The sequence below is a fragment of the Glycine soja genome, unplaced genomic scaffold (genome assembly GCF_004193775.1).
Source record: "Glycine soja cultivar W05 unplaced genomic scaffold, ASM419377v2 tig00029862_1_pilon, whole genome shotgun sequence".
Classification (NCBI taxonomy): domain Eukaryota; kingdom Viridiplantae; phylum Streptophyta; class Magnoliopsida; order Fabales; family Fabaceae; genus Glycine; species Glycine soja.
Genome location: NW_021143845.1, coordinates 40,338 through 54,241, shown reverse-complemented (window position 1 = coordinate 54,241; position 13,904 = coordinate 40,338). Strand labels below are relative to the sequence as shown.

At 34.5% G+C, this 13,904-nt stretch overlaps 1 protein-coding gene across 2 annotated transcripts; it reads right to left on the bottom strand.

The window, feature by feature from the left end:
- Nucleotides 1-3,168: 3,168 nt before the first annotated feature.
- On the bottom strand, nucleotides 3,169-6,389 carry LOC114404386 (calumenin-A-like). 2 transcript variants are annotated; one of them, XM_028367365.1, is made up of 7 exons: nucleotides 5,808-6,389; nucleotides 4,675-4,777; nucleotides 4,468-4,533; nucleotides 4,057-4,212; nucleotides 3,828-3,924; nucleotides 3,499-3,622; nucleotides 3,169-3,328 (listed from the first exon to the last, which is right to left on the bottom strand). In XM_028367365.1, the coding sequence occupies exons 1-6, from the start codon at nucleotides 6,310-6,312 to the stop codon at nucleotides 3,500-3,502; spliced, it is 1,050 nt and encodes a 349-aa protein (XP_028223166.1). In that variant the 5' UTR covers nucleotides 6,313-6,389; the 3' UTR covers nucleotides 3,169-3,328; nucleotide 3,499. The 2 variants fall into 2 exon arrangements, with proteins under 2 accessions (XP_028223166.1, XP_028223167.1); XM_028367366.1 differs by lacking the exon at nucleotides 3,169-3,328 and having other exon boundaries at nucleotides 3,345-3,622.
- Nucleotides 6,390-13,904: the final 7,515 nt, after the last annotated feature.

The window sequence follows — 13,904 nt, the reverse complement described above, 5'->3', positions numbered from 1 at the left end:
ACAATAAAAGCAAATAAATGACATTGACCTCCTTAATTACACTAATTATTAGATCAATGGCACAATTAACATAAATTTTTTTATAATAAATCGAAAGAAGAAAATAACTAAGAAGCAATAGGAAAAAAAAAAGAAAAAAAAAAGGCTGCATTTGCAGCCTAATAATGCAATTAATCGTGTACAAAAGGTGGAGAAAATTAAAACAAAACCCCACAGCAGAAAATGGAACCACCAGCATGAGACCTCACATCTTCGCGAAAGCCTGGCGGGGACGATAGCTGTGAGGGTTGTCCATCAAATCCCGATGAATTCTCTGGTGACAAAGCGTCATCATCCGGTGGAGGAGCATTATCAAGAGGCTTAGCAGAAACTATCGGATTTCTCCCGAGAATCTCCCTCGGCAAGAGAACCTTAGAAACCCCAAAAATTGCGACTGGATAACACGGTCTGCGTAATTGAGCCCTGAACGATGCCAGTGTTGATTGCGACAGAGCCGTTAACGCGTGAAATGTTGAGCGTGAAGCTGCCAGCACCCATGGCCTCAGTAGCCAGGGTTGGTTGAAAGGGGTTAACCACGGATTCAAGAGAACCGAGAGGATAATATTTAAGTTAACTAAAATTCCTTATCAAAATACTCCAATTTCAATTTCTTTTCAAATTTTTATCCAAACATCTTATTTAATTGAAAAGTAATAAAATTCTTTAAAAAATTGAATTACCCTATCAAATTTCTCCATTCAAAGATACTTTAAGGACCATCTGTTTGGTGGTTTGTGCATAGACCGGAAGCTCACCCATACAACCAACATCTTTTCAGATTGTCATAGCGCAGGCGTGACCAAGGTACCATGTCATGACTTGGATAATTGAGGGCTACTATTCCCATTGTGAGGAGTATCATTGTGGTGATTTTGTTGGATTCCTCAAAGCTTGTGTGATGAAGATAAACGAACTAGATACAACCCCCAGATGTTTGACTTTCTTCTTTCGTGGATCAAGATGACACCACCATATTACGGTCTTGCTAGGCCTGTCGAGATTATCAAGTTGTTGTCCAATTTTGATGTCAAGTCGGAGGATTTTAAGGAGACTTTACCTGCTGCCAAGTCACCTAGGACCGTGCTCACGGTAACTCGCACTTTCCCATTAGGGACTAGATGTCCTCTAGTGCTAGAGATTGCTGTGAAACAGGGTACATCGTCTGAAGTAGGGATTCGAGCTTATTAGTTGAAGGACCAAAAGGATCCAGAGCTGATGGAGGAGGACACAGAGGAGACTCCTAACGGCGATCTCGCTAGGAGTTCAGTGTAGTTTGATTGTTTGAGTTTGATGGGTTAGAAAGTGGGGTACAATGGGTGTACAGGTTAACCATAGTTAGGGCTGCTCTGAGTGTTAGGTTTCCCTCTTTATGTATTTATTTTGGGTAGATCAAGACTCAATTCTTTTTGTATTTATTCAGTCCTATTACTTTGTCTTTACTCTATTTGTGTTCTATTTGCAAGTACTTTGTCTTTACTCTATTTGTGTTCTATTTGCAAGCTGTAATTATGTTACTCTTCTCTAAACATTTGTTATCTTCATGCATAGAGTTATTGTACGCATACTTATTTATATATATTTTGGCAGCCACAGAGGCTTGTCTTATCTTTATTTCATTCACAAAATGTGTATGATTTAATTCATATACAAGATGCTTATAATGTATGCTACGATATTGTGTAAATATTTTTTGAGAAAGTTTAATTATGTGGAAAAAAGGTTTCAATTATTCAAGTTTTTAATTACCATGATTTTATGTGTTGTGAGTTATCTTTCAGATTTCGAAGTTCTTTCTAAGAATGTCTTAAGTTTAATTACGATTATCCAACGAAAAGTGTGTGCACCAATTTAGGGTGTCACAGCTAACATCAAAAGTAGTATATGCCACCATTGTTTTTCCATGGAAATAAAAGAGAAATGAGAAAGTTAGAGAGAATGGATCATCACGTGAGTAGTACGGAAAAAAGGGCATAACGAAACTTACTTAATTTCGAGTGTCAACGTGGTGAGGTGAAGACTCTTGGGTGGGAGACCGAAAGGAAAAAAATATCAAAATTTTGATTTTGTTTGATTAATTTGCAATTAATGTTGATTCATTCTTAAATTGATTTAAGATATATTTTCCATTTTTAGACTATAAGCATTTATGATTTTTGAATTCTAATTTTGATAGCTTTAAATTCAACTCTCAAAATTTAAAAATTGTTTATCATGAATGGTCAATTTTATGTTATTTAATTATTTGATTGAGATTTATTTCCTTTTATTTATTTATTTATTTCTCTACTTATTTTTGTGTCATATATTGTTCGATTTAAAAATAAGCACCAAGTGGGATTAGATCTATTGACCTCTTGCTTCTCCCTAACTGTTAATTTAATTCTCTTGCCATGTTAACGGACACATCGACAATCCTTGTTAGAGCCATGTCATTTTCAAACTACACATTTTCATGGTCCCACCCAATAAAGATAACAGTGTGAATTATAAGGATAATACAAGAAAAAAAGCAAGCATCAAAAGGAAGAAAGCCAATTCTCATACTTGAAATTTAAATATGAATAGTTTGAAAATGGGTAATTTAATTTTTAATATTTTTTTTTTAATTGTTCAGAATGTTGTTTTGATAATATAAGAATATTATTCTTATCATCCAGCCTTAAGGATGCTATGAGTTTGATTTTAAGATTACGATCCTGTTAGTATTTGAATCTTGTGTTTACACTTTAGCTCTTTTATAAAGAGCCTAGAAATAAAAGTTTAATAAAATCCTTGTATAATATATCTAGTCTTCTTTTGAAAATATTTTTCTCTAAAAAAAAAAAAAGAAACACATATATCCTTCATCAACTCATCTATACAGATCTGCATGCAATGCATTTGCATGTGCAATTGTGATGATAATATTGACGAAAGTGTTTTTAATTTTATGCATTATAATGATACTATTATTCTAGACAGATAGATGAATTAGCTCATTGTTTGTTATAAACTTATTATGGTTTTATTTTGTTATTTTATTTTATTCTAAATCATCGCTTCTAATAATATTTTTTGTGCCGTTTGAAATTTTGGTTCTCATCCTTTTGTTTCTTTTGATAATGTGAAATAATATTACATACCTTTGAGACAGATGGTCACCCACAAAAACATTTCATTCATACTGGTGATTTCAATGAAGGAGAGTGGTTTTCTAAATCTAATAATCCTCTTGTTCAACTATGTACTTTGATGGTGACAACCCTCCTCCTTTTGTTTTGTTCTTCATAGGATGGAGCTTTTGATATGTCTACATCCACATATTTAAAATGTTAATTATGTGTCATATTAAAAAAGCCAAAGCTGGTTTAATTTAGATTTGTTTGACCTCTATATTTTACGAAACCAAAATAATTAAGAAGAACAACTAGATCACTACTTCATTTATATGTTACATTTTTCTGGTAACTAGGTTCATACATCAAAGCTCATCATGGTCATCATCGCTTTCTTGGTAGCCATCAGCATGAACTGTGTTGTAGAAAGTAAATTCATGATCAAGCATCTCTTGAAGTGTCAACTTTCCATCTCCATCATCATCAGCCTACATCAAACAAAACCAATAATCTCACATATTCAAAACTACATTTTCGTTAGCTTAAAAGTACAATTAGATATTGCAAATAATTGGTAATATTTAAAAATGTTCTATGTACCATCCCTATTTTTGATGTTAATTTCTTATTTCACTCCAATATGTATTAATACAATTAAAACACGCCATTACAATTCATAGACAGGTAACTAACCTCATTCATTAAGTAACACGTGAAATATTTAGCATAAGCTAGCTCTCCAGGGTAGAGATAAGAAAGTATCGGTATCAATTCTTCTGGGGACAAAAATCTGCAAAATATATAGAGTAATAGTAAATAAGCAAAAGCAAGACTTCCTTTACACTAAACCATATATTAATATTAAAAATGCACATTAATATTGAATTATTTGGAAAAATATAGGTAAAAAAGAAAACCTTACTGGTCTTTGTTCACATCAAGCTCAACAAATTTATCTTTTGGAGAATGCACATGTCCTCCATTAGTTTCAAAGTCCATATAACTTTCATATGTACTATATAGATGGTCTTCAAATTCATTGAAGTTTAGTTTCCCATCATTTTCATTGTCCATGCGCCTATATCATAAACAAAGCAATATAAAAGCTAAGTCAATTTACACATCTATGTAGCTCTTTAGGAATTTCGGGAACTTAGAATGTTGGAATTGCATTCTCCTATTTTGCCAGTCCCTTCCTCATTCACAATCAATTGGAATTGAAATTGTGACCTCAAAATAAATTAGTTGCTCAGTGGTCAACCATTGCAATACTATTTCAAATTTACATGTAACACACAACAGCTTTCAAATTTATTTAAAAGATAAAACTTACTTTAGTCTATCTTTCAACATCCATTTCAACATTTCTTGATTTTTGCTATCTTCGGGGTGTAAAAAACTACAAAATAAGATAAGTATTTTATGATCAATTTTAGTGCATAACATGTATACAACTTCAACAAGTTGTACCCCACAAATGAATATTGAAAACAAAAGAGAAAGGAGAAAGAAAAAAGAAAAAGTGGTCAATTATATATACTCTTTAAGTTCGGTGAAGTTCAGAAGCCCATTGTGATTAATGTCTGCAACTTCAAATCTTTCCATCCACCATCCTGCTTCGCCATGCCCCATTTCCTTTTTCCCTGTTTTAACATATATTAAGAATTCAATATTAAATTTATCATTGGATTTACCAATTGTGGTTTGTTGTAAAAAAGGTGAACCCATTCGAAAAGATAAAGCAAAAACATTTAAAAAGAGAACCTACAAAATTTTAAGAGGAACCAATTTTCCCAAGCACGATAAATTTGGGATAAAAAATTCAATTTTCCACTTAGCTAAACTTTAGATAAAAAATTCCAAATTTTGTTAGTCAAGATTACTTTTGCAACAAACTTGGCTTGCCTTTTTATTACTTTTGCTAGTGTGTTTATTTTAGAAATATTTGGTATTACGGGCAAATGATTTTCAATCCTCTAGATGTAACCCTAGTTGGGATTGTTTTGATGCTTTAGTAACCCTAGTTTCATAAAAAAAATAGACAAAAGTACATAAATTAATTTATATAGCTATTTAGGCCCCTCGTGTAAGAGTAAGGTCATCTGACTTAATTATTAAGCATAGAACATTGAACAACTTAATTACAGATACTTTGACATCATATCATTACTCAAGTAAAACGTAAATTAATTTATTTCATAAAATTGACATTGATTAATTTAGTAGAAAATGATACAAAATTGTAAATTTAGTTATGGATTCTAAAATTATAAGACAATTTAGTCTAGGTGTGTACGAAAAAGTAATTCAATCCTTAACTATATTAATTACCATTATTAGGAATCAAATTAACTATTAATTGTCCAATTAATAAACTATATTGACTAAAATACAATGTTATAAACATAGTACATGATATCACTTTCAACGACCTAATTATTACATGTTGGCAAAATTGGTGACTTGATTTTTTTTTTTTTGTTTTAAAGCATTAATCATCAAATTGAATGGTGATCTTAACTATCATATATCAAATTAATGTTTTAACTTTTAAAACTTCAAAGGGTTTAAACTATTAAATAAAAAGTGAAAACTAATTAATAAATAATTTTACATCTCCTAAAATGAATCTATCTCTCTAGGAAGAAAAACCCAATCATGTAAACATATTACCTATATCCATTTCAGAAAATTGAGGTAAATACTCTTTAAAAGAGACGGCCAAATCCCTGTTCTTGTCTTTGGAATCCAACTCAGCTTGCGTGAGATAATCTAATCTCTCTGTTGCTCGTTGACTAATCCAAGCCTCTAACTCATTAAAATCGATCACCCCATCTTTCGGTTCTCTATCTAACAAAGGGAACAAAATGATCAAACGTAACGTCGTGTTCAATTTACCACCCGAGGTAAGATATTGGTAAGTCTCTACAGCATCACTGACTGATGCGGTACTATCCAAATTGGACAACATACGAGGAGCAGGTTCGTGATACATTTTGTTTTCAACCACTCTCTCTATATTTGTCACAAGAGGGTCAAACTTTGGGGCTCGCTCAAGTAGTTTGTACCCAAACCTGCGATTAAGGCGACCCTTTGACTCCTCATGATTCAAAGGGGACCGGAATATGAAGAACAATATGGCGGTGGCTATTAGGATATAAACCACCGCCCTTGACATCTTTAGGTGCTTATTGAGTTTTGAGGCTCAAAGAAGAAAAAGCTATGGAGAAGGGACAAAGAAAAATATCCAAAGAATGAGAGGGAAAATCGTTATTGATGGTTGGAGGGAGTTTAATTAGGGGTAAATAGAGCCCTGGCCAAATGTGAACATCTAAAGTTGTCATATTTTGCAATGTTTATTTGTATAACAAATTAATTTGCAAGTACACATGGATGGCTTTAAATTCTTTTGCTTACATTAGCAATGTGACATTTACTACATTAGTTTTTCAGTTTATGCTATCTATGTCGATATATATTTTTTCATCAATTTGTAATATCACAACATTTTTAAAAAAATATTATTTTTGTGATGTCAGTAAGAAAAAATAAACATTTTTTTATGAGTTTATATTTAAAATTTTCACTTGATAAGTTCTATTCCCACATCCGAATGACATATTATTGTTGAGAGAAAAAAAAAACAATGAGTGAAAACTAAAAAGACTTTATATGTCTATAAATGTAAGAGTTTGATTTATATTAAAAATATATAGCTTTATAATTAACTCTTACATATCATTCTTCTTTTAGTTTGAGATTTTTCAATCTACACTCAATGTAACATGTGACTTTTCTCATATGTCTTTATTTTGTCTTTTTTTTTTTAAAATAAAAAATACTATTCTGATTATTAATATTAAAAACTTTATATTGCGGGTATTCACGAATGAAATTGGATTGATTTTGAGAAAAGAAATCACTTCAGTTTTATTCTTTGATAATCCAATTGATTTGATTTTCAAATCAAATTCAGATGACCTAATCAAATTGATTTCAATTTGGATTTGATTGGTCCATAATTTTTTTAAATAGTTTACAAATATTAAAATAAATGATTAAATATCATCATCAAACATTAAATCATAACATAGTTCAAAATATACATTTAAATTATAAGTTAAAGATAATTTTATAATCTATCAAAGAAAGATTCATATTAGAAAATAGATTTATAATTTTTACATTTAGTATTTGAACATATAACTAATTATTCACTACTAAAAAAAAGCTTTCTACATCGCCCAATTAACATCGGTTATAGCTAAAACCGATGTTAACAAAAGCGCGGTGGCATTTTTGTAATTAAATGGAGTTACTTAACATCGGTTTTAGCAAAACCAATGTTAACTACTTCATGTTAACATCGGTTATTTAAAAAACCGATGTTAACATGATGTTAAGATGAATATGGTAACATCGGTTTGGGCAAAACCGATGTTAACTTCATAGAGTTAACATCGGTTTTGAGGGAGCCGATGTTAAGGAGTTGATTTTAACATCGGTTTGTTAAAAACCGATGTAATGTATTTGATGTTAACATCGGTTTTTACAAAACCGATGTTAAGTATATTTAGTTAACATCGGTTATCCATAAAAAACCGATGTTATTGTGTTTATAAGTTAAAAAAAATAGAGATTTCAGAAGCCGCGCGTTCGAAAACCTTGTCCTACCTCTTCTCTTTGTCATCCTCCTGCCTGAAATTGTTGTTCTCTTTCTCCTCCCGCCCGAAATCTGCCGGAAACCGCTTCGTCGACACCCACATTGTCATTGGTCGAACCCACAGAACCCCCTACACTGCCGGAAAACCCACATTGTCGTCGCTGGAACCCACAGAACCCCCTACGCTGCCGGAAAACCCATATTGTCGTCGCTCGAACCCCACAGAACCCACATTGTCCTGGGTCGAAGAAAACCCTAGATACAGAGTTGCTACTAGGGTGCTGAAACAGTCGTCGGTGCTCAAAGGTCAAAACTTTCTCCGCGAGGTACGTAGGTCAAATTCGTGTATGCTAAGTTTTGTTGTGAGTGGTTTGACCCGAATTGGGAGTGCATCGGATAACATTTTGTTTGCGATTGTACAGGCTCCGCTAACATGCGTGTGTTGCTGGGTTCTCTTCATCAAGGTAACACTAACTTCTATACTTCATTTGACCTATTTTATTTTTTCTGGGTAGTAATAATTAATGTTGCATGATTTTTAGTAAGGTGTTATTCTGTTTGCACTATAACAGAGAATCAACCATGATTTCTGTAGATGGATCCACAGGGTTTTTGAAATTGCCTGCAATTGCTTTAACATTTTACTGTCCAACAGAGTGGGCTTCACTATTGTTGTTTTAACATATTTTTTGTTTCTTGAGCAAGTAATGCTTAAGTATAGATAATGTTTTTACCCAAGTGGATTTAAGGAATTGGGTTGCTTGCTCTGTTTTCTATTTTATTCGCTTAATTGTTGAATGCTTCCAGACTGTTTATAAACTATTCACTTGCCTCGTATTGGCAGTTTCTAAAAGTTCTCATATCCTGTTATTGCAAATTATGCTTGTAACTGTTTTAAATAGTTAACTGTTGATATTAAAATAGGTTATTGCATTTAGTTATGTTATGATGTGGGATTAAAATAGGTAACTGTTGATAACTGTTTTGGACTATAAAAATAGGTAACTGTTGATATTATAAACAGTTACCTATTCAAAGTAACTGGGTTCGTCAGTTCTCATATTCTTGTATTGCATTTAGTTATTATGCTTGTAACTGTTTTACAATAACATATCCTGAAGTGAACTGCTTATCTGAAAATGATGAAGGGTTTCAGTCTTTATATTAGGAGAACATATCTTTTGTTCTAAATGTAACACCCATTACATGATAAAACCCTGACTAATATTGCTTGCCCATTGATTAAGATGAGTTGAGAAATGTTTCTCAAAATGTCTTAGCCAAGTCCAAGTCCAAAAAACAGCTTCATCAAACAATCTGTTAGCATCAAATTTTGCATTTGAAAACAGAACTCTGTTTCTGGTTTTCCAAATAGCCTAAGTTACCGCCATCCACCAATATCGCCATCTGTTACTCCTTAATCCTGCTGCCTGGATAGATATATGCTGTAGAAAATTTTGTTTTGGCCCAAGAGGAAAGGCAGTTTGTAAGTTTAGCCACGGCATCGATTCCCACAAAATTGGTTGGATAAAGACGCAGTGGAAGAACAAGTGAGATGTCTCCTCTACAGCTTCTCTGTAGAAAGGACATCGCAGATCCTGCAATTGCACTTGTCTCCTATGTAGATTCATCCTTGTTGGTAGTCTGTCTTCTATTAGCCTCCAAGCAAAAACAGAAATTTTGCTAGGAATTTTAATCCTCCATAGTTCCTTACACCAGTCCTGATGCTGACCCCCTTTAGAAGCTTCCAAAATCATATTGTATGCACTATGGGTGGAATATTTCCTTGTTTGATCACCTAACCATTCCCATTCATCCGATCCTTGCTGCTGAATGTGTATACCTTCAATATCCTTTAAAAAATTGACTGCTGACTGAATTTCATTTTCAAATAGCAATCTTCTCCATAGAAATTGCCATTCCCAGCCTGACTGCATGTGCTGTCCCATGTGTCTGATGATTTGGTTTTGTTGTGTAGATATTTGGTACAATCTAGGATACCTCTCAGCTAGAGGTTGCTGCTGCTGATTCCATTTATCTTCCCAAAGCCTGACCTTATCACCTCCTACAATTTTCCACCTCATGTTGCTGTGAACTATGTCTCTATGCTGTGCTGAATTAACAGTTTGTTTTAAATCTTTCCACCATATAGATTGATGTCGTTCCCTTCCTTCTTCATACAAGCTCCTCCAGCCCCCATACTTTGACTCCAACACCCTAGACCAGATTTCTCCCTTCTCTTGCATATAATTCCATTTCCATTTGGCTAGCAAAGCAAGATTAAAGCTATCAATATCTTTAATCCCCAGCCCACCTTTGTCCTTTGGCATACAAACTTGGTCCCATTTAATCCATGCTATTCTTTTTTGCTCTAGTCCTCCACCCCACAAAAATCTGCGCTGTATCCTTTTGAGCCTTTCCTCCACTGTTTTTGGGATCCTTCAATGAAAGCAAATTGACTTTCCTCAATTATTGCTGGCAGCACTCTTCTAATTCTGTTTGCAAGCACCTTGGCCACTATCTTGTACATGCACCCAATTAAGGATATGGGTCTATATTCTCCCAAATGTTGTGGGTTTGAAATCTTGGGAATGAGAGCTATAAAAGAAACATTACAGCCTCGGGGAATAGCACCATTAGCATGGAACTCATGAATATATCGAAATATATCATGCTTCAAAGTATCCCAAAACTGCTTTATGAATCTGAAATTAATACCATCAGGACCTGGGCTCTTGTCATTGCCACAATCCCAGACAACATTCTGAATTTTAGATTCCTGAAATGGTGCCACAAGCATGGAATTATGCTGATGGTCTAAGGATTTGAAGCTGATGCCATCAATTCTAGGTCTCTGAAAATCTGCTTCATGAAATCTGTTGGAGAAGAAGGTTCTGATTTCTTCCTTCACCTTATTAGGTTCATCTGTCCAAACACCTTCAATGAGAAGTCCTTTGATGCTATTTCTATTTCTATTTGCATTCACCCTGACATGGAAAAATCTTGTGTTGCAGTCTCCTTCCTTTAGCCATCTTGTTCTTGATTTCTGCCTTAGTAATGTTTCATGGGCTTGGGCAGCCACCCACAAATCTTCCTGCAGCTTCTTCCTTCTTGAAATTTCTAGATCAGTCATTTGTCTATGCAAGGTGTCCTCCTCTAGTTTATTAAGCTCTACTTCCAGTTGCTGAACTTTTTTAAAAGTATCCCCATATTCTTCCTTGTTCCATATCTTTAATCTGCCCTTCAGCCTTTTGATTTTTTCTTTTAATACATAAGCTCCCCATCCTACAACTTGGACAGAATTCCAGCAATGATTGGCTACATCTTTGAAAGACTTATCTGTTAGCCAACAATTTAGGATCCTAAATGGTTTAGGACCCCAATCCACATTATTAGCTTTAATAAGAATAGGGCAATGATCTGAAAAATTTATTGCTAAAGTGAACTGCACACTTTCTGGCCACGTGTCCCTCCATTCAGGGGATATTAATGCCCTGTCTAATCTGCTTTTAGATTCACCATTTGGCCTAAACCAAGTGTATTGTCTGCCCACATTAGGAACCTCCAATAACTCCATATCTTCAATCCATTCATTGAATTCTTGCATACTATTATCACCCACTAATCTGTCTGATTTTCCAATTCTTTCATTCGGGTTCCTTATGCAATTAAAATCCCCAAGCACACACCATAGTCTTACTTGAGAGGCTTGTTTCAGCTGTTTCACAGAATCCCACAATAGTCTCTTGTTATTTATATCACAGGGAGAGTATACTGTCACAATGCAGATTTTCATGTCTTCTCTGTTGCAAACTCCTTCCAAGAGAATGAAACCATTTCCAGTGACCTTGTTTTGCAACTTGAAAACTAATTCAGTCCACATGCATAAGATGCCACCAGCTGAATTGATTGCAGGTTGCATCTCCCACTTAACTTCATCACTACCCCATATAGCCTGGCATAATGTTCTATCAATGCTATCTTTCTTAGTCTCCTGCAGACATAGCATTTGAATATTTTCTTTGTTGATTAATCTCCTTATGGCAGCCCATTTTACTCCCTTCCCCAAACCTCTAACATTGTAAGAGGCTATATTCATGGGTCCCTATCATTATCTCCCAACCTCTCAGCTTCCAATCTATCTCTGGTTTCCATACTGCTTAATTTTTGTAGAATTTCCCTGTGGTGGACATCCTGATTGTTTCCAGTGGTCACTCCCAATTGTTGGATCATTTTCCACATTTTAAGAGCTTCCTGGGTCTGAATAGAGCCTGCACTTGTCTCCTGTTCTTGATCTGAGTTGATGTCTCCACTTGTCTCCCTCTAGATTTCTGCCTTAATAAAGATTCATAAGCTATTGAGGCCTCCCACAATTCTTGTTGTAATTCTCTCTTAGCCTTTATCTCATCATCAGATAGGCTTCTATTAGATGCTAAATCCTCCACTTCATTGAGCTTCTTCTGAATTTTGTGGATCCCCTTATCATTTATGAATTGTGCAGTGTGCAAATGAAACAACTACTAGTACTATTGTAGACAAGTTTCCTTCTCCATTACTCACGGAAAAAGCTAAACCCATTATCATTATTATGGTTCTTCTCTATTTGAATACTGGACAGCCCTCATATTGTTGATAAAAGGCTTTAAATACACTGTGGCTAATTTCTGTATGGTTTTTTTAGGGTTATCATTTACTACTGCTAATTGGCGTTGCTGTGGAAGCACTTTGATTATATCTTTGAAGCCTCGAACTCAGGTATTTATATGTTTGATTCGAAAACTAATTTGAAATTGTTGTTGTATGCATTACTGGTATATTTGTAACTTATGCTATGCCTGTCTACATGACCTTTCTTTCATTGGACTGATATGTTCATGCCTTCTGTATATTTATGTTGTGACTGCCATTGCCGTTCTCTCTGTCTTTTATTATGTTTTTTTTATCAGCAAAATTATAATTTGTATTAATAACTGTGAGTACCAAAGGTACTAAATATACAAGTTAGAAACCAGCAGACTAGCAGAACCATAGGTCCTACGAATCAGGTGCCAATCTAAATAGAATACAATAACCCTGCACTGCTACCCTAATCAAAAAATGTTGTTGGTAAATTACTAGACCAATAGTTGTAGGGCTGGGCAAAGCCTTTCTCCAGCTGTCTTCTCCGTAAATTCCCTTTAGTTGGGATTCTATCTTTGATCAATCGGCAAGAAATGTTTTTTTTTTATCAGTAAAGATTTTTTTTTGCTCAGCAAACATAGATATGATATATTAATAATGAGTACTGAAATTACAAATTTTAGGGGCCAGCTGGTTCCTATTATTATTAGAAGGAACAAAGCCAGCACCATAGCACCCTGCTACCTAACCTCATTGAGAATCACAATACCATGGAGGATATGTCTACCTTTAATGAAGGCTGACTGCCTTTCATCAATTAGCCCATCCATAACAGACCTCAATCTATTAGACAGCAACTTGGCAATAACTTTATACATACAGCTTATCAAGGATATAGGCCTATAATCATTGAATGACTGAGGATGGTTCAGTTTAGGAATCAATGCCACAAAGGAAGCATTACTTCCTCTAGGAAAGCTGCCATGGGCAAAGAACTCATCTACAAACCTTCTAAACTCTGGTCTCATGATATCCCAAATTTTTTTGATAAAGTTGAAGTTAAGGCCATCTGGCCCAGGGCATTTGTCACCTCCACAATTCCACACAGCTTCTTTGAGCTCAAGGTCAGAGAAGGGGGCAGTCATCTGCTCTCTTTGCCTTTGAGAAATAGCTTTAAAAGGAACCCCATCCAAAAAAGGCCTAGAATAATCCTGTTCAGAAAATCTGGTCTGGAAATAATTAACAGCTGCATTCTTGACTGTATTGGGTTGCTGGACCCACATCCCATCAATAGAGATACCTGGAATAGCATTGAAAGCTCTCCTAAAATTTATAATTCTGTGGAAATACCCAGAATTGCAGTCCCCCTCCTTCAGCCAAGATATCCTAGATTTTTGTCTCAAAAGGGATTCCACTGCATTTGATACATTCCATAACTCCTGCTGAAGGGAGTTTCTGATTTTGAGCTCTTGATCAGTCAAAATACG

Bases quoted from the DNA above. Each gene is read 5' to 3' on its own strand.
- LOC114404386 (XM_028367365.1), bottom strand. From the start codon at position 6,312: ATGTCAAGGGCGGTGGTTTATATCCTAATAGCCACCGCCATATTGTTC. The intron at 4,534-4,674 runs GTATATATAATT...CTTATTTTGTAG, and splicing joins AACTTCACCGAACTTAAAGA to TTTTTTACACCCCGAAGATA. The intron at 3,623-3,827 runs GTTAGTTACCTG...TGTTTGATGTAG, and splicing joins CGTGTTACTTAATGAATGAG to GCTGATGATGATGGAGATGG.